The sequence below is a fragment of the Silene latifolia genome, chromosome Y, assembly GCF_048544455.1.
Source record: "Silene latifolia isolate original U9 population chromosome Y, ASM4854445v1, whole genome shotgun sequence".
Classification (NCBI taxonomy): Eukaryota; Viridiplantae; Streptophyta; class Magnoliopsida; order Caryophyllales; family Caryophyllaceae; genus Silene; species Silene latifolia.
Genome location: NC_133538.1, coordinates 199,331,804 through 199,358,956, shown reverse-complemented (window position 1 = coordinate 199,358,956; position 27,153 = coordinate 199,331,804). Strand labels below are relative to the sequence as shown.

The following is a 27,153-nucleotide window of genomic DNA, read 5'->3' as shown; positions in this document are numbered from 1 at the left end:
AATGTGTGAAAAAATATCTAAATACTAATATATACATTGTTTCTAATATACGTTTAAGAATTCTCCTTCGATGCACATATTGTAAATGTAAATATGTAAAACACAAACTAGTACATTGTTATTTTATATCAGTAAACATAATGGAATGTATACTCATTTGCAAGATATTTTCATAAGGAATTTTATGGTATAATTTTTATAATTTTTAGATTAATATATTTTTTGTAAAAGGCTTATCTTAAAAAACTAAAACGTCATATAATATGGTGGAATGGAGGGAGTATCGCATATTTACAAAAATTGGTACATAGTAAATGACAAATAGTTTTATCAGTGTCTTATACTCTGTGTAGAATGTTAGATCTTAGTATCAACAATTGCTGACTCGCTGTAAAGGAAAATGTAATGCTTCAAATCTTATCTTTATTAATTCAGAAGACAATACTCAATCCAGGACGTGTCACGTCATTAATACAACACTAGTTTTAATCCCGTGCAAAAAATGCACGGGTTGTTTCTAAAATTCTAATACAAAAAATACTTTAATTAATACTCATTTTGTGTATATATGTGTGTTATTCTCACTTTTAGATACATTTCATTTTCTCTTAAATATCTATTAAAAATATGAGAAAAAAATGTCATGAAATGTATACTCTCCCCAAGAGCAAAATCTTGTGAAGTATTCTTGGCCTGAGTCCATGCCTATTAGACTTCGAGTATGTCATCCTCAGGTGACTTACTTGTTACACGTGGTTTGCAAGTTATCACGTACACCCGAGGGTTTACCCAGTGCGCACCAAAGGTAGCGGCTGCGGAGGTAGCACCAAAACGGACACGGACACGTGACATGACATCCCCATGAAATTTAGGACACGGGACACGTTATTTAAATTTAATAAAATATATATTTTATAGTTATTTATGTGTGATTTTACTTTTGAAAAAGTATTTGATATTAAATTTAAATAAATGAAGGTAAAATTTGACGTTAAATATAACTTATTCTCATTTCTAAAACTAAAATCCAACTTATAATCAATCTATTTCGACATCTCATTACTTGTCTAAAGAACATCATTTTTCCACCAAATTTAACCATATAACAATTCACGCAATTTACCTTAAATTCAACTTTCCGTTTGAAGGTGTGTCCAAATACCATGGACACGGCTCAAAATACCATGGACACGCGTCGGGCACGTGCCCAAATAAAAGATGAAAGTTAGACACGGCTTTACAGGTGTCCGACACGTTTTGACGTGTGTCGTGTCTGACACGGGTGTCCGACACTGGAACACCGATTAGGAGGAGTGTCCGTGCAACCTAGGCTGCGGGTTCCCTCGTCACCAAAAAAAATAAAAAAAATGAAATGTGTACTCATATAAAAACTATTTTATAAGGAATTTAATGGTGCAGTTTTATAATTTTTGGACTACTAATTTTTTGTAAAACTGAAACTAAAGGGACACTCCCGAAAAAAAAAAACAAAAACGTTGTAATTACCAAAATGGAGGAAGTACGGATATAATAAAATGTATCGTTCTCAATTAATAATTATATGATACGATGTGTACATCTTCAACAACAAATTTTCACAAGAGTTTAGTATTTTAAAGTGTGTCAGGTAATAGAGATAATAAACATTTGTATATCTTATACGATAGTTTTAGAATTCCTCATCAATGTAAAAATTTACAATAAAGGTTATTTTATGTATTGGATTCATTAAATATAAGTGTTAAAACATACTCGTATTTAACTTAGGCTTCGTTTGAAAAGACATTTTAGCTATCTGATTTGGTCAAAGTAGTTTATTTGACCAAAATTTCAGGTAGCTTATTTTTTTTGTAAGAGTTTGGGGAATAGCTCATTTAACCAAATAAGCTACTTGAAATGAAATGCTACCTAGAGTAGCATTTGAGATTTCAGGAACCTGATGTGGTTTGATTTTTCGTTTTTACCCTTTAAATCGATACTATTAAATAATTATCATATCTTTTTACGTTATTTCATCAAAATCAGTTATCTTTTCAGTTAGTTTGCCAAACATTTTTTTATATAATCAGCTACCTTATCAGTTCTTAATTTTCAGCTACGATAATAAATAATTTTAAAATCACTAAAATGATACGAAGTATTAAAATAAATTATTAATAATAATAGTACTAATAAAAAACTAATAGTAGTATTCTCGACCCAAATTTAATAACGGGCTAATTTACCATTTTACGATGTCTATATGTCTTATTTGTGCAAAAAAGTCCAAATAAAACATTGTAATTTAAGTCAAGCTAATAACCTAATTAGCTACTTATATTTGCATTACATTACCTAAAACCTATTTTTGGATCACCTTGCCGCTTCACCTTCATATTCACCACCTCCCTCTACTAACAAACTAGTGTTAAACCCGTGCAAAAAATGCACGGGACGTAGTAACAATCGCTAAAATTAGATTCGAAAACGTAAGCATATAAGTGAGCATGATTAAATTTCCATACTCGTGACAATTTAAAAAAGCCACAATTGAATATTGAACGTATATGTTATTACGATTGTTACTAGGCTAATCACTACCATACGATACAAATTGTCCAACAAATGTAGAAGTAATATGAACTTTACAAATACTCAAAAATTTCTTGGTAAACTACGTTGGTTGTAATATTCGATGTACGCTTGTTACTGTCGCAGATTAATAGTTTAAGGCCTTGTTTGCTTGTAACCCTCGAGATCGCGACATAAAGTTCTCCATGACTGAAGACCGGTCTTGGAAGATAAATGCTCACTTGAGATAAGGACTGGCCCTGGCTTTTGGTTATTGTCATGGCAAAACAAACAGCAATGGGAAATTGTCTTCTACTAAACCGGACTGGAAATTTACTGGAATCTGAAGGAGTGAGTGTAATGCGGGCAATGTGCACTCTATCGCCTTTATGACTACCAGTCAACACTGTACAACTAATTACGCGTCTCCCTAAATTTGTCACTATTAACCTGGTACCATTGCACAACCCACGCGATTGATCAATATTTCTAAGGAGCATAACCATAGCACCGACTTTCAGTCTCAATTCATGGTTTGGGAGGCCAGAACATTTAATACTGTTCAAGAATTCTGTGGAGTAAAGGTCAGGCTCGCCCATAGTTCTATCATCTCTACTGACCTCATCAGAGCTTAAGTAAATTCTCTCTTCCTCATGGATAAGAGATAACACATAATCATTTACATCTTCAACTATTTCGTGAGTGGGTGCAAGAATTGCCCTTTCTTGAAGATAATTTATTTGGGTCCCATAACCTATTTTGAAGATCCCCGACCAACCCATCTCTAATTTTCAGAATCCACTCCGAGAATTTTCGTATCTCATCTACATTAGTGTCTTCACTTCCGACTTGTAAGCGCATATTTTTAGTCAATGTAAGCACCTGAAATTTAAGACATACACATCTTAAAACATTGAAAGAAAATATAAATTAATTGAACAGCGTTTTAGTACCAATTTGGAAACTATGTTTTGAACGTACCTTACATGAACCCCACAAATACGACGAACAAAGAGAAGCATGCACAACATCAGCCCTGCTCCCTTTGGAAACAACCGGTAATGTTTGGCGAAAATCGCCACCAAAAACTACGACTTTCTCGCCAAATGGTAGTGTTGCATTACGCGGATCTACAACACGCATGACGTCTTTCAAACTTCTATCAACAGCCTCGAAACCATGTTTATGAGTCATTGGCGCTTCGTCCCATATAATTAGCTTCGCTCTGATCAGCAATTCCGCTAAATCACTACCAGGTTTAATTCTGGGGCAAGTGGAGTTTTCGGTGAGATTGATCGGAATGCCAAGTCTCGCGTGCGCTGTTCTACCACCAGGTATCAACGTTGCTGCAATTCCGCTAGATGCAACAGGCAAAACAATTTCACCCTTGCTTCTGAGGGCAGCACATAAAGTTCGCCAGATGAATGTTTTACCAGTCCTCCCATAGCCATACACAAAAAACACCCCTCCTTGATTAGATGCAATAGCTTCCATAATTTCATTATAAACTGTCGTCTGCTCATCAGTCATTGAAGATAATTGAAACGCATGTTCTGCCTGGAGCGATTCTTTGTCATAAGACAACTCGTCCATAACCATCGTGTTCGCGTGATGTGTTGTTGACGATGTATCGGGTAGGGGCATCCCTTCAAATCTTGCTAAACTACTCCCATTTAATTGGAGTGATGCTTCTATGTCGATCAAAGCATAGTTTTTCAATTCTTCATCAGTTAGCTCCAAACCTATGATGATATTTGCAGTGTCATATCATCATAACGTATTGATAACTATTATATGTGCAAAGAATGTAAATTAGATGAACTAAATATAAAACAATATATTAAAGTAGTACCTCGGTTTTGAAGAATATTACGTTGCCTGTGAAGGATATCATCCGCTAGAAGACTCCATGTTGCCTCCCAGACTCTTCTTCGCATGGACAACGTCCCAGATAACAATAAAGTCGCAAAGAGGTTTCTAAGATAAAATCCAGAGGCCCATTCACTTGCTTCCTTTATCGCATCAATGTACTCTTTGTCGTCACCGATCAAGCCATATGCATAACACGCTTCCCTATACGTGTCATAGAGAGTGCCGTTAACCCTTCTTATATCCTCGTAACTTTTGGGTCCTTTTACATGGTTCAACATGGTTCTCATGAAATATAATTCACCGTAAGTCGGCGGCACATGTTGCAACCTGCCTATCTTAAAATTCTGTTTTCTAAGGGTCCACTCTCGCTGATCTTTATTCCACACAAATTTAGTTGGGAATTGACAGTACAATAAGTCCTTCGCTATCTGCAACTCTTCCTCTTCACTACTGTTAATTTTCATCCAAGATAGAAACTTTGACACTCCCATCGATGATTTCTCTAAGACCTCGTCAATAGGATCTTCATCATCAAACACAACGCTCTGTTCGCCGAGAAGGTGAAACTGCAGCCTTTCGACTGCGGGAGTCCTGTAGTGAATGTTAAACGCGAATATCCTCCAAACAGCCTCACATGCTGAAAGGTACCTACAATCGTAGTATCATTTAATCTCGTCCACCTGTTCAGGAAATTGGTCGTTACGGCGTCGATAAGAGGACTGCATTGTCACTCGATCAGATCCCTTATTTATATACTTGAAAATATACTTGATCGCTTTAGACTGGTTACACCACTCCACATTGATATGTGCACGATATTTCAGCAATAAGTACGGGTTATATAGCACGACAGATCCATTGTCAAGTGCCACTTGGTCCTTATATATTGTTTTGCCTATTTTACTTCTCTTATAAATAGGATAACCGTCTTCGCCGATAGTTGTTCTTTCGGTACACCTTTTGGGAAAATGTTTTGAGCATGTAGACCCAACCATACACGGTGATCGTGGTTTTGCAGTTCCACCCGGTCCGTGAATCATGTGTGTGCAAACGACGGCATGTAACACAGGATTCTCAACCGGATTGGGGATCTCCGCTGAAATTATTTTATCGATATCCGCAGCTTCAGGGAACTTGTCTTCTCGATGTAAGAACAAAAGGATATGAGCATGTGGAAGACCACGCTTCTAAAATTCAATAGTATATACAACTGTGATAGAATTACGCAAACATATTAGATTATATATTACGGCTTGATAAAATATGTCCAAATATTAAACTCGAGATGAAAGATCACAAGACCGCTCTAACACTACCAAAGATATGGCGCTCTTTTAAATCAATCATCAACTCTTCGAGCTTAATCTTGAATACGCGAGACAAAATATCAGGACGATCCTCGGGATTAAGTCCCCTATTTCTAACAAACCGGGTGATTTCCGGCCACTTGGGTTTGCACGAAAATGTGATAAATAGATCAGGGTAACCGAACCACCTACAAATGGTCATAGTATCAAGGTAGTTTACTCTCATATATGGGCCACCTCCCACCAAAGAAGAAGAAACAATAAGACGACTACCGGCGGAAGACGGCTCAATGTCCCCTCGTTCAACAGCTCTTCTAAGATTATTGTAATTGTCCACGCGAAGAAGATCTTGGTTGTAGCGTATAAACTTTAGTCTATGAGATTCAACCGATGCAAATCCGTCAACTAAAAACTGGTGATAGGCTTTACCGGATTGTAACAGAGTTGGAAATTCAACTGACAGTGGTCTATCCTGAATACGGAATGCATACCACTCTCTTTAATTTATCGCGCGGTTTTTCAGAATTGCTATTTCGAAGAGAGTTTTCAGAGTGAGAAATTCCCAATCGGTAACCGTCTTCCCCGCACGGAAATAATAAAGGATACTGGAGGGCTATGAATAATGGGTGTAACTCAGATATACGTTGTAAACTTCCGCATGACTTTTGTACAATAATATCTCGTTTATCCATGTTTGGACCTAAATCACCCTCGATCAATACTGCTACCTCTGAAACCGTTGGACGATTATACATTCTCCCATCTCTGTCTCTTCTACGATGAGTCGATACTCACGTCGACGTTTTCATCGGAAGACAATCATCCCCTAGCCATCCTAAATGTCTTTGCAACAGGATTATGTGAGTCGACCATGTTTTGCAGTAATTCAATCAGCTCATCGTTAAATCGCTCCGGAGTATCGTGGCTGCATTCATAGGTAATTAATAATAAGTTGTGTTTATTTATATTGGGTAACTAAATACCAAAACATCGATCTTTACAAATAATGCGTTAAACTAATATTCTAACGTATTTGTCTTGTATATGACATACCTGATTGCTTTTTTCCGATTTTCAACTTCTTCTTCTCTGTCATATATGTATAACTAACAAAATTTAGCAGTTGCTCCGGTTGACGGCAACAAACTTCCTATTCGGTGAATATTTTGGCCTCCCATCCTGAATGTGTAGGGACCTCGACCTTGATTGATGGAATGATCAATCTTCCCACCCATAGATGTGAAAGAAAACATCCCGTTATAAGCCCGGATATTCTCAATAAAATGCTTACTAAATGGATGTTGTCTACTTAGTAGAGACTTTAGTAGTTGAGGCGGTTCTTTTAACCATGGAAGCTTAACTTTGCCATCAGAGCAACACAATGAGAACTTAGGGCATCGAGTACCCTTTTTTTTCTTTTTCCTTTCTTGAAACCACATTTGCGCTCTACATTTTGTGCACTCGTATTCTGGGTCACCAATATCCCAATATCCTTCGAGTACTGAAACATTAAATGTCAGAACAATATGGAAAAGTTAAATAGTTTGATTTATATAGCTATTTAAATTAAGTTATAATACTTCGATCATTAGCAAAAAATAAAATGACCTCCGTCGTTCCCCTGGGAAGATTGATTTTGTTGACTTCAGGAACATTCTCCGTGTGAGCGAAATGAGGTCGTTTCACGTCCAGTGAATACTTCTTGGTTTTCATAAACTAAACCACTAAAGTCATCATAAGATTCGCCAAAGGCTGAACATAAATCTCTTACTAATCGCTCCACCACATCTGGTGGACTATCGATACCTAAGTAGTCATGTTATAAACAACGGAGTTAGGATAAAAGCACGTAATAACAATAACGATTGTTATATACAAATTGTTAAGATAGTATTCAATAATAATTTAAAACAAAATAACTATCGTTAATGAATTGGGAGGATTAATTTTGTTGGTCGAAGGAATATTTTTCGCGTAAAGCAAATGACCACCTACCATGTCCGGTGACAGCTAGTTGACTTTCTGGTATTGAAGGTCTACATTCGTCGTATGTTCACCAAAGGTTGAACATAAGTCTCTTACTAATTGTTCGACTACATCGGGTGGACTATCGATACCTGTGAAATAATGCAATAAACACCAGTTTAGAGAGTAATAAAACTTATACTCGATTTGTTAAATATTTTATTTATAATAGACGGCATTTTATATACCTGTGGTGGTGGAACTAAGTGGCGTGGTTGGAGTAGAATATTGAGGATCTATTTGCGCAGATACAGCTGATTTCACTCGTCTTGCTTGTCGTCTAGTCGAAGCTAATATATACGAAATGGCTATTAGATTAGTGATTTTTGTTATAGCCGTTAAATAAATTTTTTCCATGCTAATAACTAATACACAATATGAAAGTTATTTAATATTTAAATTACAAATAATAATTAAAAATATAAGTAAGAAAAAAATAGTAGTATATGTCATATATGTACGGGTCCGATATCCGATGGCATCCGAAAAATATTAAGCCATGTTTTTGATAAGTATAAAACAAAGCCCAACCCAATGCAATAATTTAGATGACAATGGCCCAACTATTATTTAGATCCATAACACAAAACCCTAATAACCCGTCCCTTATATACCCTTATAACCCACCAACACACCCTTATTGCCACATTTACAACAATTCTTTCGGCCGTCACTCACTCTCCTCTCTCACTAAACTCTTCATACCGTCACTCTCCCCTCTCACTAAACTCTTCATATTCTCGCCGCCACTCTCCCTTCTCACTAAGGCTGTCACTCTCCCCTCTCACTATATTCTCCCCTCTTACTAAATTACTTATTCAAACTTTCGATCTGCCTTAACCCAGAAAAAAACACATCAATCTCCACACTTTTAATTTGAAGATCTGCGCCGTCTATGATCGTTCATGACTGATTATGAAATTTTTTTATGCTCGTTGGTTTCCGTCGTTTATTGCCATTATCGGTTTAACTCGGTATGTAAACTTCATATTCGTTTAACTATTCAAGTTTATGTTGATTTCATGGTAATTTTAATTTTTCTTGATATTTTTCAAATTATTGCTTGATTTTTGTTGAAGGCTTTGCTAGATCTGACCATTTTGTGCATGTTTACTCGAAAATTGTTACATCAGTCGAAAATTTTGTGCATCAGTCGAAAGTTGTTAGATCTGACCTAAATAAATTGTTACATCACTCGAAAATTTTGTGCATGTTTACTTTATGTGATTTATTTGTTATTTCATGTTCATTGTTAATTCGAAAATGATTATCATAATTTTCGTGTTCATTGTTAACAATTGAATTTCTGGGTTAATAATTGAATTTATGGGTTAATAGTTGAATTTTCTGGGTTAAAAATCGAAAATTTCTGGGTTAATTGAATTTTCTGTGTTAACAATCGTCAATTTCTGGGTTAATTGAATTTTCTGGGTTAACAATCTAAAATTTCTGGGTTAACAATTTAATTTCTGGGTTCATCTCAATATGATACATTAATTTCTGGGTTTGAAACCCAGAAATTCAACCCCAAATCATGAAATCACCAACTCCAGTCCCAACCCGAGTCCCAACCCGAGTCCTAACCTGAGACCGAACCCGAGTCCGAACCCGAGTCCGAACATGACATAACCGTGTCCGAACCCGAGTCAGAACCCGAGTCCCAACCCGAGTCCAAACCCGAGTCAGAACCCAAGTCAGAACCAGAGTCCAAACCCGAGTCCCAACCCGAGTCCAAACCCGAGTCCCAACCCGAGTCCCAAACCCGAGTCCCAACCCGAGTCCCAACCCGAGTCAACCCGAGTCCGAACCGAGTCATCCCGAGTCATCCCGAGTCCGAACCCGAGTCAACCGAGTCCGAACCCGAGTCAACCGAGTCCGAACCCGAGTCAAACCGAGTCCGAACCCGAGTCAACCGAGTCCGAACCCGAGTCCGAACCCGAGTCAACCGAGTCCGAACCCAATACCCAGATATCCAGAAATGGAACTTAATACCCAGATATGCAATCAGAGTCCGAACCCAATACCCAGATATCCAGAAATGGAACTTAATACCCAGATATCCAGAAATGGAACTTTTAATGATCAAAACCATAATCCTAAATAATTTGAAAACAGACCCAATTCTGTGTAATTATTTTTAAATCTTTTATTCTAACGTTTATGTTTTGATTTCTCTTAGGTTGTTTCAAATGGTAAGCAATCAGAGTATGCCCACACTTATTGAGATAAGTACAATTACTGTCATTTACATTGAACAATTATTGAATTTCATTTTTTTTATAGCTGATGTAATATTCTGATTCACCCATACTAAGCATTTTTATTTGAATGCCTCATCTAATGCATAAAGAGAGTAAGGACTAATGATGATTTATTTGGGATTTTTTCACAAAAGTTAAGTCACTAATTTTCATCTTTTTAATCTATTTTTATTAAGTTTTTATTTGTATATATTATTGTTTATTGAAAGAATTTGCCAAACTAAGTGTTCTATTTTATTGAATTTTCAGGTTCTGCTTTATATTTATTTTGTTATGTTTGGATGATGGCTGAACACAGAAGCTCTATGTTTGAGATATAATTTTCGAGGCATGGAAAGATAAGTATAAAACTTCTTATGAATGCTTACTTGTTTCTTTCCCGTTGTAGTTCTTCCGCTTCTGTGTAGAGTTTGTGTTGTTTCTTTTTTCCATTGCTTAAACTATTGCAAATGTAATGCCGTTGTCTTCCCGAATCCTTGCTTCTTTTTTTATTTGTTATTCCCTCTTTGCTGATTTCTTTTTTATTGTTCTATTAATTATGAGGATTACTTGAGCTTTTCTCTGAAATCTTTAAGGAGCTTAGGAAATTAGTGAATGATTGTGAAGTTGTGTTTTATATATATAAGTGGAAATAACCACTGTTAGTGGGGATATGTTAATCGGGTAGTTAATAACTTTGTTGACCATGAGCAACTTAACTTCTTGTTAGTGGGACCATGTTAATAGAGGTAGTGAATAACTTGTTTTGGCGCCTTTAATTGAAATTTTGCTGGTGAAAATTTTAAAGATATTTAAATTTCATTTTCCAAAAGTTTTTTGTTAATTGAATAATGTCATTTTTAACCCCACATTCCAATTTATTTTGTCACTTAATATTTTTGTCATCTATTTTGGAACACGACTGCCCTTATTGTCAATGTTTTTGATTGTGTGTTTTTGGTCTCATTTTTTTTATAGACTAATTCACCAATTATTAGGAAAATAATTCTGAAATATACTTGTGTCGTCCTTCTTTGAAAACAAAAATTACAGCTATAGTTCCGTGTTAAAAAAAACAGCCATTCATGAAAATTGAAAATTCCTCCATAACACAAGCTCGCAACATGTCCTCTAAAGTCTTGATGGTCCTCTCTGTTAGGCCATCTATCGCAGGATGAAATGCAGTACTCATCTTTAAAGTAGTCCCCATCATCTCCTACAACTCTTTCCAAAATCGCGATATAAACCTCGCATCTCTATCGGACACTATATCCTTAGGCACCCCATGCAAACGAACCACATGCTTCCTATAAGCCAAAGCCAACTGTATCTTGGTCCAATTATCTTTCATCGGCACAAAGTGAGATGACTTAGTCAGTCGGTCAACTATAACCCATATCATATTATTACCCTATTGACTCCTCGGCAAACCCATTATAAAATCCATAGAAATGGACGCCCACTTCCACTCAGGTACCTCAAGAGACTGAATCTTACCTTGTGGTCATCGTTTCTCCCCTTTCACTTTCTGACATGCCAAACAACGAGCCACAAACTCAGCTATTTCCTTCTTCATCCCAGGCCACCAGAAAGTTTGCTTCAAATCATTGTATAACTTATCACCGCCTGGATGTACCGAATATGGTGTGTAATGAGACTCTGTCATGATTATCTTTTTCAACTCCTAATCACTAGGAATACACCATCTCCCATCGAATCTCACACTACCATCTATATGAATAGAGAATTTAGACACTGTCCCTTTCTCTACTCCAGCTCTCCACTCCTCAATCTTGGGATCCAAAGCCTTTTTCCTGCGAATGTCATCATAAAGGTCTGGCTCCACTGTCAAATCCCCTCTATCATCCCCTTTCTGTATCATGTGTATCCCCATCTTCCCCACCTCATCTCTCAACCTCATCAAAGACATGGCTCTGCATAGAGAATGCACACTCTTCCTGCTCAAGGCATCTGCAACCACATTAGCTTTCCCTTCATGGTAAATGATATCCATGCCATAATCCCCAATCAGCTCCATCCATCTCCTCTGTCTCATGATCAACTCCTTTTGACTGAAGATGTACTTGAGACTCTTGTGATCTGAAAACACCTTGAAGGTCACCCCATAAAGGTACTGCCTCCAAATATTGAGAGCAAATACAACCGCACCCAACTCTAGATCATGTGTTGGATAGTTCTCCTCATAAGGCTTCACTTGTGTAGAAGCATAGGCAATCACTTTCCCATTCTACATCAACACACAACCCAACCCATTCTTTGAAGCATCGGTATACACCTCAAAGTTCTCACTCCCTTCAGGTAATGCTAATATTGGAGCTGTGGTCAAACGCTCCTTTAATGTCTGGAACGTCGTCTCACAACTTTCGTCCCAACGAAACCTGTTCTCTTCCCTCATCAAAGCTGTCATAGGCCTGGCTATCTTGGATAAATCTTTCACGAACCGTCGATAGTACCCTGCCAAACCTAAGAAACTCCTGATCTTTGCCACATTCTTCGGTGCTTCCCACTTAGTAACTGCCTCAATCTTTGCAGGATCCACAGCTACACCTTTCTTTGAAATCACATGCCCCAGAAAAACAACTTCCTCTAACCAAAACTCACACTTAGACAACTTTGCATATAGCTGATTTTCTCGCAAAGTCTGCAACACTATCCTCAAATGCTCCTCATGCTCCTCCTTAGTCTTAGGAAAGACTAAGACATCATCGATAAAGACCACAACAAACCAATCCAAGAACTGACTGAAGACCCGGTTCATCAAATCCATAAACACTGCAGGTGCATTAGACAACCCAAACGGCATAACAGCATACTCATAGTGACCATGCCTCGACGTAAAAGTTGTCTTCGATATGTCCTCTTCCCTAATCTTCACCTGATGGTAACCCGACCTCAAATCAATCTTAGAAAAGACCACTGCACCGTTCAACTGATCAAACAAATTATCTATCCTTGGCAAATGATACTTGTTCTTCACTGTAACTCTGTTCAACTCTCTATAATCGATGCATAACCTCAAGCTCCCATCTTTCTTATTCACAAACAAGACTGGTGCTCCCCACGGTGATACACTAGGTCTAATGTATCCCTTCTCAATCAGATCATCCAGCTGCTTCTTTAGCTCCTCCAACTCCTTAGGACCCATACGGTACGGTGCATTAGAGATTGGCCCCGTCCCCGATTCCAACTCAACACTGGAATATATCTCCCTCTTCGGTGGCAACCCCGGTATCTCATCTGGAAAGACATCTGGAAACTCTCCCACCACTGGTATCTGCTCAACTGACGGACTCTCCATTCTATGGTCTCTCACATGGCATAAGATCAACGGACACCCCTTCCTCAGATAGGACTTCAAGGTCACTGCTGCAATCAACTTGACTTTGGGTTTGACAACAAACCCACGATAAGACACACTAATCCCCTTAGGACCTCTCAAGGAAACCCTCCAAAGGAAAATCTAACAAGTCCACTGGTAGGTCAGCCTGCCCAACTATCATAAACACACCTCTATACAATCGCCACAAGATATAGACTCACCCGACGGTATAAAAACTTCCTCTTTTACAGACTCATACTCACTTAAACCCAACCGCTTAGCATGACTCGATGATACAAACGACAGTGATGCTCCTGAATCAAACAAAACAAAGGTAAAGACTTCATTAACAAGAAAAGTAACGGTGATAACGTGAGCATCATCCTCAGCTGCCTTCTTCTCCATCATAAACAGCTTACCACTGGTCTTCTGCCCACCTCCCTGGACAGTACTAGCTGAGGTAGATGGCTTAGCAGCCTACCCCTGGTTGTTGTTGTTGTTCGTTGCCAGTCTCTATTATGAATTACCGCCATTGCGGTTAGCCCCACCATTGTTGTTACTCTGGCCAACCCTGTTGTTCCACGACCCAACTGGCCTGTTACTAGCATAACTTTGCGAAGGACCCTGAGAGAAACTCCCCTGCGACGGTCTTTGGAAACCCCCACTCATAGCATTAGTGCACTCATGCCTCTTGTGGCTCATACCGCCACAGTTAAAACAAGTCATACCCCAACTGCTACTACCACCCCCACGAGCACGCCCGTAAGAAGCTCCAGCACTAAACCCCGAACCTGATGAGTATGCTCTTGCCTAGTTATGGCCGGTCTTCTTGTAACTAGACTGGCCACCACCCTTACTCTAAGCTTTCCTCTTCTCAAAAACTCTCTCCTTGTTCATCTCCACTAACCTCTCAGCCCTCCCAGCACGCTCATAGACCTCCTTAACATCAGTAAGGGCTCCTACCGGTAACTTCTCCATGATTTTGGGGGTCAAACCCCTTCTCAAACCTCAATGCCAAGTTCTCTTGGCTCAGTCGCATGTCCTCAGCATACCTAGATTTCACATTAAACTTGTGGTAGTACTCAGCAACTGTCATCTCAGAAGTCATCTTAAAATCATCAAACTCCTCTCTCAGCTTACTACGCACATGCTCTGGCACAAACTCTCGCCTCATCGCCCTCTTAAATTCATCCTAAGGTATCGCAGGTAACCCCTGTTTCATATACAACTCCAAAGCACTCACCTTAACCTTGTCCCACCACTCTCCAGCTGCTTCCCTCAGGTAGAACGCAGCTTGTTCCACTCGAAGCTCATCTGGGCAATGTACCAGATTGAGTATATTCTCCATCTCTCTATGCCAATTATCCAGCAAAATTGGCGCCCCCGTTCCCAAATACTCCTTAGGATTGAACCTCAATATATGTATGCTGATCTTTGACTGATCAGGCCTTGTCTCCTTATCCTTTCCCACCCTCTTCAAAGCCTCTGTAAGAGCATCCTGGTGCTCCAACATCTTAACAATATCATCAATACTCATATTCTCTCCCCTGGCATACAATGTTGTTCTCTTTGGCGACATCTTTGAAACTATATAAGAAAAGGGTAAACATAAACACACATCCCATATCTCAAAACACGAAAACAACCTGCACAGCACCTACTCGATCGAGTTCCATCACCCACTCGATCGAGTTGAGTTCACTCGATCGAGTTTCCCAACTTACTCGATCGAGTACCCCGACTCCAGAACCTGACCAGAAAGCTCCCAAAAACGTACTCGATCGAGTCAACATCCCACTCGATCGAGTTAGCCCTACTCGATCGAGTCCCCTATCCTACTCGATCGAGTGCCCGAAAATAGATCTCTGCCCAGAAACGAAAAACTACATACTCGATCGAGTCACACCCACTCGATCGAGTCTCTCACCTACTCGATCGAGTGCCCCCTGATGGAGGAGCACTTGAAGAAAATGAAAATGAAGTCTTAATTAGTCGAAATGTAACTCACATTTCCGAAGGTTTCAAAATGGGCTCAAGTATCGTAAATATGATAGCATGGAGAAGCAAGGGTGACGGGTTAGAGTCCGTCTAAGTCAACACGCAAACCAAGGAGGGTCAAGGTCGGTGCTGGTGGAGGTGTTTAGGATTATTAGTTTCCTTATTTTTGCTTTCCTAATTCTAGTCAATAAATTTAAGGTAGTATCGTTATTTCCTTATAGTTTCTTTCCTAATCTTAGCAAGATTGTAATAAGGCAATTTGCCATACTATGGGTCGGTTTCCTAATCTGTTTAGGACGAGTTAAGGAAGTTTAGGGAAGGGAGGTCAAAGTATTCAGTTTTATTCAATTCAAGTTTAGAGATTAATACAAGTTTTCTTGTTGCTTATTGCTTGTGAGCTTTGAGTGTCTTATTTCTTTCTTGCGAGGGAGAGATTAGAGTGTGGGTGATCCTTGCGAGGTGAGAGTCACAAAAACCAGTCGTAAGTTACAATCAAATTCCTTGCAAGGGAGAAGGGAGTGATCACGTCATATCTCTTAAATTTTCGTTCAAATACATATAAAAATCAAATAAACAGTTTAATATTCCGCTGCGTTTTACAGAAAAATCCGAACAGTCCAATGTACTGTTCATATCCATAAAATCGACCAGATTTTACATCAATTTGGTTACTAGAGCAAGGTTATTAATTTGTTTCTTAACAAGTTAATCTTGGGAAGTAAGGATGCCGGGAGAGGACGATTCCAGCAAGACTACCGGTGATGGTTCAAGCACACTTCAAGAACAGCTAGATGAGATGAAACAAGCTATGGCCGAGCTAAAGTATATGATGAAGAACCTTCCAATTGGACGAGGTAGAGAACGAAGTCCAAGTCGTAGTTGGTCTCGTGGATCATATTCTGATGATGCGGTTTCCAAGTCCAAAAACGAGAACAAAAACGATGATGATCGAGGTCTAAAACTTGACATACCTGATTTCAATGGTGATTTGGATCCCGAAAAGTTTTTGGATTGGATTAGGCAAGCTGAACGAGTTTTCGAGTACAAGGAATACGATGAGCATAAACAATTCAAGGTAGCTATTCTAAAACTCACTAAATATGCATCATTGTGGTATGAAAACTTGAAAAAACAGAGGAAGCGAGATAAGAAGAGCAAGATTGATACTTGGGAGAAACTTAAGAAGCACCTTATGAGGAGATTATTACCAAGAGATTATGAGCAAGAAAATTACCTAAAATTGCATTATCACAAGAAAATCTGTCCATGGCCGAGTACATTAAAGAATTCGAAAGGATGATGATTGTTTGTGACCTTGAAGAGAAGGAAGAGCTTAGAGCTTCAAGATTCATCAAGGGTCTAATACCGTCACTTGCGTCAAAAGTTGAGGTTCAGATTTACAATGGGTTTGATGATGTGTGTCGTTTGGCTCTAAAATTCGAAAAGCAAGACAAAACAAAGAAATCCTATACCTATTCGAAAGGAGCAAGTTCTGGCTCGAGCTCTTATTCTAAACCAACAACGAGCAAGCAAAAGGAAGTTGTGACAGAAGAAGTTAAGGACAAAGGTAAGGGTGTCGTGGAGCCTAAGGATAGCTCATTAAGGCGATGTTTTAAATGCCAAGGCTATGGTCACATATGAATGTCCACAAAAGCGAGCACTCACCGCTCAAGAATTGCGCAACATGGTTCCAGCATTCATTCAAACCGAACAGTCCACAGAACTGTCTGATATTGAAGAGGACGAAGAAGAAGGTGTCGCCTATGATATTAATCCATTGAGTGAAGAGGAGTGTTTGGTAATTCGTAATCTTCATGTGGAAATAACTCCGGTTGAAGCTGAACAAATGGAGCAAATATTTCATACTCGTTGCAAGGTACATTCTAAAATTTGCAATCTAATCATTGATAGTGGATCATGTACCAATGTTGTGTCAAAGGAGTTCGTTGATGAGCTGAAATTACAAACCAAGAATCATAATAAGCCATATAAATTGTATTGGTTGAATGGGGACAATGGAATACAAGTAAGGAAGCAAGCATTAGTTTCTTTGAGCTTGGGACCTTATAATGATGATATTTGGTGCGACGTGATTCCTATGAGTGCGTGCCATATTCTATTGGGACGACCATGGCAGTTTGATCGAAAGGTTGAACATGGTGGAAGAACTAACATATATAGCGTGACCAAGGGCAAAATTGTTGGGAAATGTGTCCTCAACAATAGTGCGATCACATGATTTAAATATCATTATTAAATCTCATTTTAAGAATACATGTGGGATGTAATATTTTACAGTCAACTGGTCCACACATATCGGTAATGATTGGCTGACTAGAGTTTGACATTACTGTCGTGCGACGGTGGTGATCAGTTGATCCCCTTAGGTCATACCTATAGGGAAATACTCTTAATTGATTATTTAATTAATCGTATACCGATACGAGTTAATTAAATTGCTTAAAATTGACAGATGATTTTATGAGTATAATTTACGTGTCTTATTGTAAATATGATTAAATGAGACACGATCTAAGTAATCGAATTATTTTATTACTTAGATGAAATTATTGTTTACAGAAACAATTGAAACGGAATGAATAAATTATAAATAACAGAATGTTGTAATTTATAATTCGGAAAACACTTTTGGTACAAGTAATTATGAATTACAATGATAATTTTTATAAGTGACATATTTTATTAATATGTTGATTTTTAATGGTTAAAAATACATTTTATAAATAAGATGCCATGAAATGTGTCACATGTGACATATTGACAAAATCACAAATAAAATTGACTCATCCATTTTATGTGAGTGTACCGAAATAAATGGAGGGAGTTAGTGGAAGTTGTGTTAATTGTTTAAGTATAAACACAATGATAAAAGCTAATAAGTAGGCATGCAAACCTAAGCTTTTGAGAAGAGCAAAAAGAAAAGGTATTGGGCATCCTACCCAAGCCAAATTTTCGGCCACTCCACAAGAAAAGAGAGAAGAGCTTTTCTCTTAGATGATTATTCATTCTTCCTATCTAATTTTCTAGTGTAAGAAAATTCATCAAAAACTCTCTATAATTTATGATAATTCTAGAGAAATAAGCTCATTACTCCCTCTTGACCGAAATTATCAAGAGCAAAAATACAATTTATTTTGTGTCAATTTTATTGTAAAACTAATATTATTACTAGATCTAAATAATATTGGTTTTTAAGATGTATTCCTTGGGTATATGCTTTTGGGAGGGATTCTATACTTGAATCCTTGTTCTTCCATTTGGAGAGCTCAAGAACAAGTGAGTAGGTGAACTCACTTGTGCCCATGAATCCGATTTTATGGTGAGAAAATTATTTTTCTTCCTTATTTTGTTTATTAGTTTGCATGCATAAGACCTTTATTAATTTGATGACAAATTAATTTTTAACATATATGAGTATGTTAGTATGTATATAGATCTACATTTCCTTCAATCGGTATCAAGAGCCACGGTTGTTTGCATGCAAATCGGTTAAAAGTTTTTCCGAGTTACAAGAATAACAAATAAAACTTGTAAATTTTGTGTTATTATGATATATCACGAAATTAATCCATGCATGTTAAAATTTCTGGTCCTAAAATGTTTTAGGATATTTTGATTAATTTTACGGATTTTTATTGTTCATATTTTACAATAATGGCATTTAAATATGATTTTATGAGTAAAAATGTCATTTTTGGTCTAAAATTAGCTATACTTCGAATTTTCCAGTAATTTTTGGATATGTTGTCACATATATTATTTTGAGATAACCTGTAAATTTTCATAATTTTTGGACTTGTTATGCTCGAAAAATGAATTTTTCATTATTAAATTCGGATTTAGGTGAAAAATAGGTTAATATGAGTTAAATTTCGAATCTGGTCATATAAAATTAATATGTTATCACATGCAATTTTACAAGATGTGTGTAAAATAATTGGCTATAAAGAAGTCTTTTTGCATGATTTATGGATTTTTGAAGAAAAATAGCATAAATAGTGACATTATTAGTGGAAAATTAATAAAACATAATCTATGACTTAGGAAAAACGTCTAATGTTGCATATTATTATATTTTTCAGATCTAAAATTGAAAAGTTAGTGAAAATAATTTTTCTATGTTTTATGATTATTTTATTATAAATCGATAAACCGCAACATTGTTTTTCCTGAAAATTTCAAATTTTTAACCTAAGATTTTGAACATTATGAGTGTCATGGTATTTTTCCAGAATGTTCATGAATTTAAATTTCAAATTTTGAATTTATTTGAAATTTTTGTGATTTATTTGAAGTTTATAGCTTATTTTTGTAATCTTTAGTCCTTTAATGAACAATTTTGTAAATATGAGTTAATTATGGTCAAATTATTAGTGAAGACTAAATTTTGAGTCCTAAGAGGTTAGGGTAATTAACTTATGCATAAATATGAATTTATGTAATTTTTGTGATTGTAAAATGTTGAAATCACGCAAATCCGTTAAAACCGAGTAATATACGATATTGGCTAATTAAAGGCGATTTAGCATAAAATTGAGCATGTTCATACATATTATAATGCTGCATTTTCTTTATGATTGTCATAACTTTAATTCATGTAATTTTGAATTATGTAATTTTACTTAGTATGGCCTTAGATTTTAATTGGTATTTCCCGAAATGTATGGGAATATCGATTCGGTTGTAATTTTTATTGTGATCTCGTATCACCGTTTTGTAATTTAATAGATTTATTTTTATTTTAGTTACAAATGTATAATAGGAAATTATGTAATTTATTATGTAATTTTATTCATTCCGGAGTTCCCAAAGACGGATTTCTTCAAGAATGGCGATACATAAAGACGGTGTTACCTCGAGATGCGTGCCACAACCGAAGTTCAAGGGACCAATGGAGTTGGTTTCCGAATATGTAATAGTTAAATAGTTTTTCTATTTTAGGAAAGGCCATACTAGGATTTATTTATTTTATGCTTGCATTTTATTTTATGTCGCATGCATCGCTAAATCGCCATAACTAAAACATGCATCCTTATTTTATCGAGTTTATCGACCGTGTCAATTCGAATTATCGTAGTTCACCGCTTTAGTTCACTTAAAACGTGATAGATAATAAATTGACATGACCTCTCGCTAAAACAAACAATTGAGACATAGCCTTACCAAATAGTAGAAACCATGAAAACCTATTTCGTGAGGGAGTGCACTCGGCCGGTACAAACCTTGTTACGTAGGGGAAGTGGGTGATAAATGTCTATCCACCGAATTCATGTTGATGAGGGTTGCATCGGCTACCCCGTGCCCAAGTTGATGTGGGTTTGGATAATGGACACATTTATTCGAAATTTGGATTGAACTCAACAAAAGTTATTGATAAGGGTTGCATCGGCTACCCCGTGCCCTTGTTGATGTGTTTTGGGCTATAGATAAACATTAGAGTAATTTTATCGACCAAGAGTTCTAAAAGTAGAATCGATTAAAAGGTTAATCCACCGAGTTATATTGATAAAGGTTGCATCGGCTACCCTGTGCCTAAGTCAATATGAATTTGGGTCTTGGAATCATTTATCATAGTTGGGTAGAGGTCACTATGTAAATGCTTTACTTGTTATTTACAAGTATTAATAAAACGATAAATGTTAAAGTTTTCCACTATTCCGTTTTTATATTGTTCTATTTCTTTGCCACAATTCATATACGATATCATTTCGTTTTTGATTCAAATCTCCATTAAAACATCGTAACTAAAGACAAATATGAATTTGCTTCTAAAACCTCAAGTGAACCATTGCTAAGGATCTCTTGTAAAGAGTATAGATAAAGGTTATTCATTATCAAACAGGTTTTTGATTCTTGACTAACACATCTACTTACAATGGATTGTTATGTTTCATATACTTAATTGAATTAAGTACCTTGAAATGATAAATTGTTTTGGTAATTAGATTTGTTGGAATTCATAATTGACCAAAATAACGCAACCACTTCAACGAAAGTTTTAAGACTAAAACGAACAAATGAAGAGTAATCTTCATGAATTCAATTTTGCTTCTCAAAGCAAAGACTCATTGAAATAAGTGGGAGCATTCTCTTAAACCGTTAAGATGAGGACGAGGTTCAAGAAGTAAAGATTATAATGGAATTGATACAAGGTAATGTTAAAGGTAAAGTTGTTGAGAATGACGATACTAAACCTATCAATCGCAACCGATAAAGTTTCCATTTTCTTAAATGTTGGACACGAGAAAGGAAACTACCCCAAATTATTGAAGAATCAGCAAGTTAGTTGTGGGACATCTAATGGGACCTTCTTCTTTAAAAGTGTTTATTTGATTAAACATAAATTTTGCTAGTGCCACTTAAATCAATATTAGAAACAAGTGGAGGTTTTCATCATTGTATTCGACACATAAGATGATTAGAATATGACGACTAGCAACAATAATGTTGAGAGATAGAGTAATTGTGTACTCAATCTAGTTTTTGGATTTAAAGTTGTACTTAATTGTGACTATTAAGTGCATAAACTCTAAATAAGAATATAAACTTGTTAAGATACAAAAGAGGTTTTCACTTTTGTGACCCTATACACCACGATTTGATGTATGGCTAGCCCATTATCAAGGTGATTATATTCTAAACCAAACTAGAATGATATATCATGTAGATGATGTAAGATTTAAACTGGTAACCCAAGATTAAACCTTAAATTTTGGAATGATGAACGCAAAGAGTTATCGAGTACTCTTGAAACCATTAGATTGTTAATGGTATATGCGTATCTTGTATTCAAAGCAAGATGTCTCGTGCCTTTTGGTTGAAAAGGAGATCGAGGTTGTAAATCATCAATCCAAAATAGGTTGATCATTATCTTTTACCAACGATTTAAGTTGACACTAATATGTTCACTTAATAAGGTAAATAGAGAAATCTTTGAAGAATTTCAAAGAATTCAAGGAATCACGATTTAGTCGTGATGGGATTATCAAAGTGAAGACTTTGATATAAGCCAAATGAATTGTGATATAGTATCACAAATTAATCTCTCTTAACACGCATTATGGGATAATGTATGATTGGATAAGAATTCAAACGCTATTCGATAAGGTTTGGACTTCGATCAAGTTACTTTGAGTTATTTGATCCTTTTGGGGATTTTATCATCTTTGTCTAAATTATTTCTCCACTAAATCGAATCATATGAGATATGAAATGGTAAACGTACCATGGTTGTAAGTTTTTCACAAGAAACAAATGCTCATTTTTCCTCTTCAATTATCACGAGTACGACGGGTTTGCGGCTCGTGAAGCTGTCTTTCTAAAATACAAGTTTATTTTTAGAAGACAGAGTGGGAGAAATTATTCAAGAGCCACAAAGAATGCCACAAAGAATATTATGTCGCAAGAAACTGGTCTTTCTTGGCTACATGAGACGTTTTGTGTAAGACGTTGTTTCTTCAAAACCTAGGAGGTTAAATTCGTCACTTGTTAAAAATGATGAATTCATGCTACTTTTAAGAAAGTAAAGAGCTTATAACTTACAAAACAAATTGTTTGATTCAAGTTGATTACTTCTGGAAAGTAATCGACAAAGGACTTACATAAGAGTGTTTAAGTCACAACTCAACACAAGGCTTAGAGCCATGAAATGAAAATCCAAAATAAAAGGCTTGATTAGTGACAAAGGGTTTTGCACTAATAAAGAGATATTTCATAGCAAGATTAGTTACAAAGGGATTTGCACTAATTGAAATGCTTAAGTCTATTTGGATCTTCTTAGGGATTGTGTTTCATTATGAGGTTATGAAATACACAAAGAAGTGAATCTAAAACCCACTTCTTCAATAGAAGGAATGTATTCAATACATGTCATAAGTTTTATAGATTCTTGCAATCCTAAGATAATGTGAAACTTAAGAGAGGATCTTAAGTAGGACATCAATGAGTTGGAATCAACATTTTGATCATGTGATAAAACATTTCTCGATAAGTCGAGAAGTTGTGTTTATACATGGAGTTTAGTGGGAGTTACGGAATTTTTTTTAATTAGTCCGATATGTGGATGACATATTGATCATTGAGAACGATTTAAGACTTTTGGAGTATTATGATACATCTTTAATATACGGATTTATGAAGATAAATCCATATGATTTTAGTGTCAATAAGAAGTCTTATGTTGATAACATTCATGACTAGTTCAATTAAATTGAACATATTTGATTGATTCCATTTGCTTCCGCTGCCGGATCAATTAAAAAGAAATGATGTATAACACTTCATATGCTTTGAGTATGATGAATTGTTTTCAAAATCGAATTTAAGTAATCTTTACCAAGCAAGCTATAAAGATTACCCTTAAGTGCTTGCAGAAGCATTAAGGAAGTAAAGCAAAGTATTTATGATGCAATTTTGTGTAAGGGTGTTACACAAGTGACAATTGACAATTGAGATTGCGCATGGTTTCCGACAAAACCATAATCAAAACACATTAGGATGGTTAAGATACCATTGTGGCAATGTTAATTAAGAAGTAGATTTTCTAGAATCGTTCTAGGCAATAAAGAACAATGAGAGATATTTATAACGGAAATTGAGTACACTTGCAATCATGAGATGTGCAAGAAGGATGAGTCCCGCACACTATGAAAACAGTGGGAGCTATTCTAAGGCTAGAGGGACTATGTCTTGATTGGATCTTGACACGTACTCAGAAAGTTTTGTAATGCAAGTGTATACATTACAAAGGAAAACGAGTATGTAGTAAGGTTGAGTAAGGTACAAGAAATTGATAAAACCTACTAACCAAAGCCTTCTCAAAGGCTAAACATGATGAGTCATGTCATTTCAATTGAATTGAAATGAACAACTACGTACAAGATCAAATTAGATTATAGAACATGAAATAGTAATCGGGCATTGACTATTCATATGTGATAATCGCATTTGTCGTTCGAGTTTTACTTTAAAACTCTTTTATTATACTTTGTTACATCCAAACGGGTTGTGGAGACAATTGAACCCCGTTAAAGTGAACACGGATTAGCATTGTATTCGCCCATAGTCACTTGTGTGAGGTGACGTCTCGAAGTGACTAGAGTGTGATGCGATTGATGGCAAGTTCAAGTGCCATACGGTCATGTGAGATGACTAGTCGATCACATAGGCAGATCATTAGGAACACTTTGTCGGGCCTTATGACCGCTTATAGTGTTACGGCAATTTATATAGCCTGGTCGTGGCGAGAGCTACTATAGTATTCTAATGAGTCGATTCTTTTGACTAAAGACTATTCGCCTAAGATGGCACAGTTTCGATTAACTTTGATTTGTGTTACTACGACCTTCGTAAATGGGGTCAAATGGGCATATTTTGGGTTATGATGGCTATGGCTAGTCGAAGGGAATGAGTGCGATAGGAATTGTCCACCCCCTTGTCAGGGTTATAACAATATCCCAGGGCCACTCGAGGTGTAATGAACTGGAAATGCGTGGCCACGCTCGGAAGGTATCTATGATAGATAAATCCGGTCAAACAGTTATTCTCCAGATCAAGGAAACCACTCTCGATATGATCATTTGCAAGTACGACCTGAAAGACACCTTGCATTGAGTGGGAGATAGTAATAGGACAAGAGAATTGGTGACGCACACTTGTCGAGGACAAGTGGGAGATTGTTGAGAAATGTGTCCTCAACAATAGTGCGATCACATGATTTAAATATCATTATTAAATCTCATTTTAAGAATACATGTGGGATGTAATATTTTACAGTCAACTGGTCCACACATATCGGTAATGATTGGCTGACTAGAGTTTGACATTACTGTCGTGCGACGGTGGTGATCAGTTGATCCCCTTAGGTCATACCTATAGGGAAATACTCTTAATTGATTATTTAATTAATCGTATACCGATACGAGTTAATTAAATTGCTTAAAATTGACGGATGATTTTATGAGTATAATTTACGTGTCTTATTGTAAATATGATTAAATGAGACACGATCTAAGTAATCGAATTGTTTTATTACTTAGATGAAATTATTGTTTACAAAAACAATTGAAACGGAATGAATAAATTATAAATAACAGAATGTTGTAATTTATAATTCGGAAAACACTTTTGGTACAAGTAATTATGAATTACAATGATTATTTTTATAAGTGACATATTTTATTAATATGTTGATTTTTAATGGTTAAAAATACATTTTATAAATAAGATGCCATGAAATGTGTCACATGTGACATATTGACAAAATCACAAATAAAATTGACTCATCCATTTTATGTGAGTGTACCGAAATAAATGGAGGGAGTTAGTGGAAATTGTGTTAATTGTTTAAGTATAAACACAATGATAAAAGCTAATAAGTAGGCATGCAAACCTAAGCTTTTGAGAAGAGCAAAAAGAAAAGGTATTGGGCATCCTACCCAAGCCAAATTTTCGGCCACTCCACAAGAAAAGAGAGAAGAGCTTTTCTCTTAGATGATTATTCATTCTTCCTATCTAATTTTCTAGTGTAAGAAAATTCATCAAAAACTCTCTATAATTTATGATAATTCTTGAGAAATAAGCTCATTACTCCCTCTTGACCGAAATTATCAAGAGCAAAAATACAATTTATTTTGTGTCAATTTTATTGTAAAACTAATATTATTACTAGATCTAAATAATATTGGTTTTTAAGATGTATTCCTTGGGTATATGCTTTTGGGAGGGATTCTATACTTGAATCCTTGTTCTTCCATTTGGAGAGCTCAAGAACAAGTGAGTAGGTGAACTCACTTGTGCCCATGAATCCGATTTTATGGTGAGAAAATTATTTTTCTTCCTTATTTTGTTTATTAGTTTGCATGCATAAGACCTTTATTAATTTGATGACAAATTAATTTTTAACATATATGAGTATGTTAGTATGTATATAGATCTACATTTCCTTCAAAAATAACATTCAATTTGAAGCCTTTATCACCTAATAAAATCAAGGAGCTGAAATCAAAGAAGGGGAGCTTATTTATGGAAGCTCGTGAGGTTGAAGAGGTTCTAGCTCGTGGAGAACAAGCCTATGTTCTTATGGTTCGTGAATTAGAAGCCAATGGTGAAAGAAGCAGCCGTGAAGTTCAAGGGCAGAGGGCTATTAAAAGAATTTTGCGATGTATTTCCCGAAGTCTTACCGGTTAGATTAACTCCTTTAAGAGGTATTAAACATTAAATAGACTTAATTCCAGGAGCTCAATTACCAAATAAACCAGCCTATCGTTGTAATCCCGAAGAAGCAAAAGAATTACAAAGGCAAGTACAAGAATTAATTGATAGGGGTTATGTTCAAGAAAGTTTGAGTCCTTGTGCCGTATCAGCTCTATTGGTTCCAAAGAAAGACGGGACTTGGAGGATGTGTATTGATAGTAGGGCCGTTAACAATATCACAATAAAATATCGATTTTCTATGCCGAGGTTGGATGATATATTAGATGAGTTGAGTGGATCACGAGTATTTTTGAAGCTTGATTTACGAAGTGGTTATCATCAAATGAGAATTCATGAAGGTGACGAATGGAAAACAGCGTTCAAGACTAAGCAAGGGTTGTATGAGTTGCTCGTTATGCCATTTGGTCTTTGCAATGCTCCTAGTTCATTTATGAGGTTGATGAATGAAGTATTGAGGCCGTTCTTGAACAAGTTTGTTGTGGTGTATCTCGATGACATTCTTATTTATAGCAAGAGCAAAGAGCAATATATTGAACATCTCCGTGAAGTGTTTAACATGCTTCAAAAATAGAAACTATATGGCAAA

General features: G+C 36.3%; 2 protein-coding genes across 2 annotated transcripts; both read right to left on the bottom strand.

Annotated features, from left to right (window-relative positions):
• Positions 1 to 2,624: 2,624 nt before the first annotated feature.
• LOC141629810 (uncharacterized) lies at positions 2,625 to 3,332 on the bottom strand. Its single transcript, XM_074442752.1, has one exon. The coding sequence runs from the start codon at positions 3,330 to 3,332 to the stop codon at positions 2,625 to 2,627; it is 708 nt and encodes a 235-aa protein (XP_074298853.1).
• An 83-nt stretch (positions 3,333 to 3,415) lies between these two features.
• Positions 3,416 to 14,913, bottom strand: LOC141629809 (uncharacterized). The gene is made up of 8 exons (XM_074442751.1): positions 14,662 to 14,913; positions 7,135 to 7,230; positions 6,783 to 6,835; positions 5,725 to 6,103; positions 5,191 to 5,609; positions 4,403 to 5,070; positions 3,537 to 4,292; positions 3,416 to 3,432 (listed from the first exon to the last, which is right to left on the bottom strand). The coding sequence occupies exons 1-8, from the start codon at positions 14,911 to 14,913 to the stop codon at positions 3,416 to 3,418; spliced, it is 2,640 nt and encodes an 879-aa protein (XP_074298852.1).
• Between the last annotated feature and the right edge of the window lie 12,240 nt (positions 14,914 to 27,153).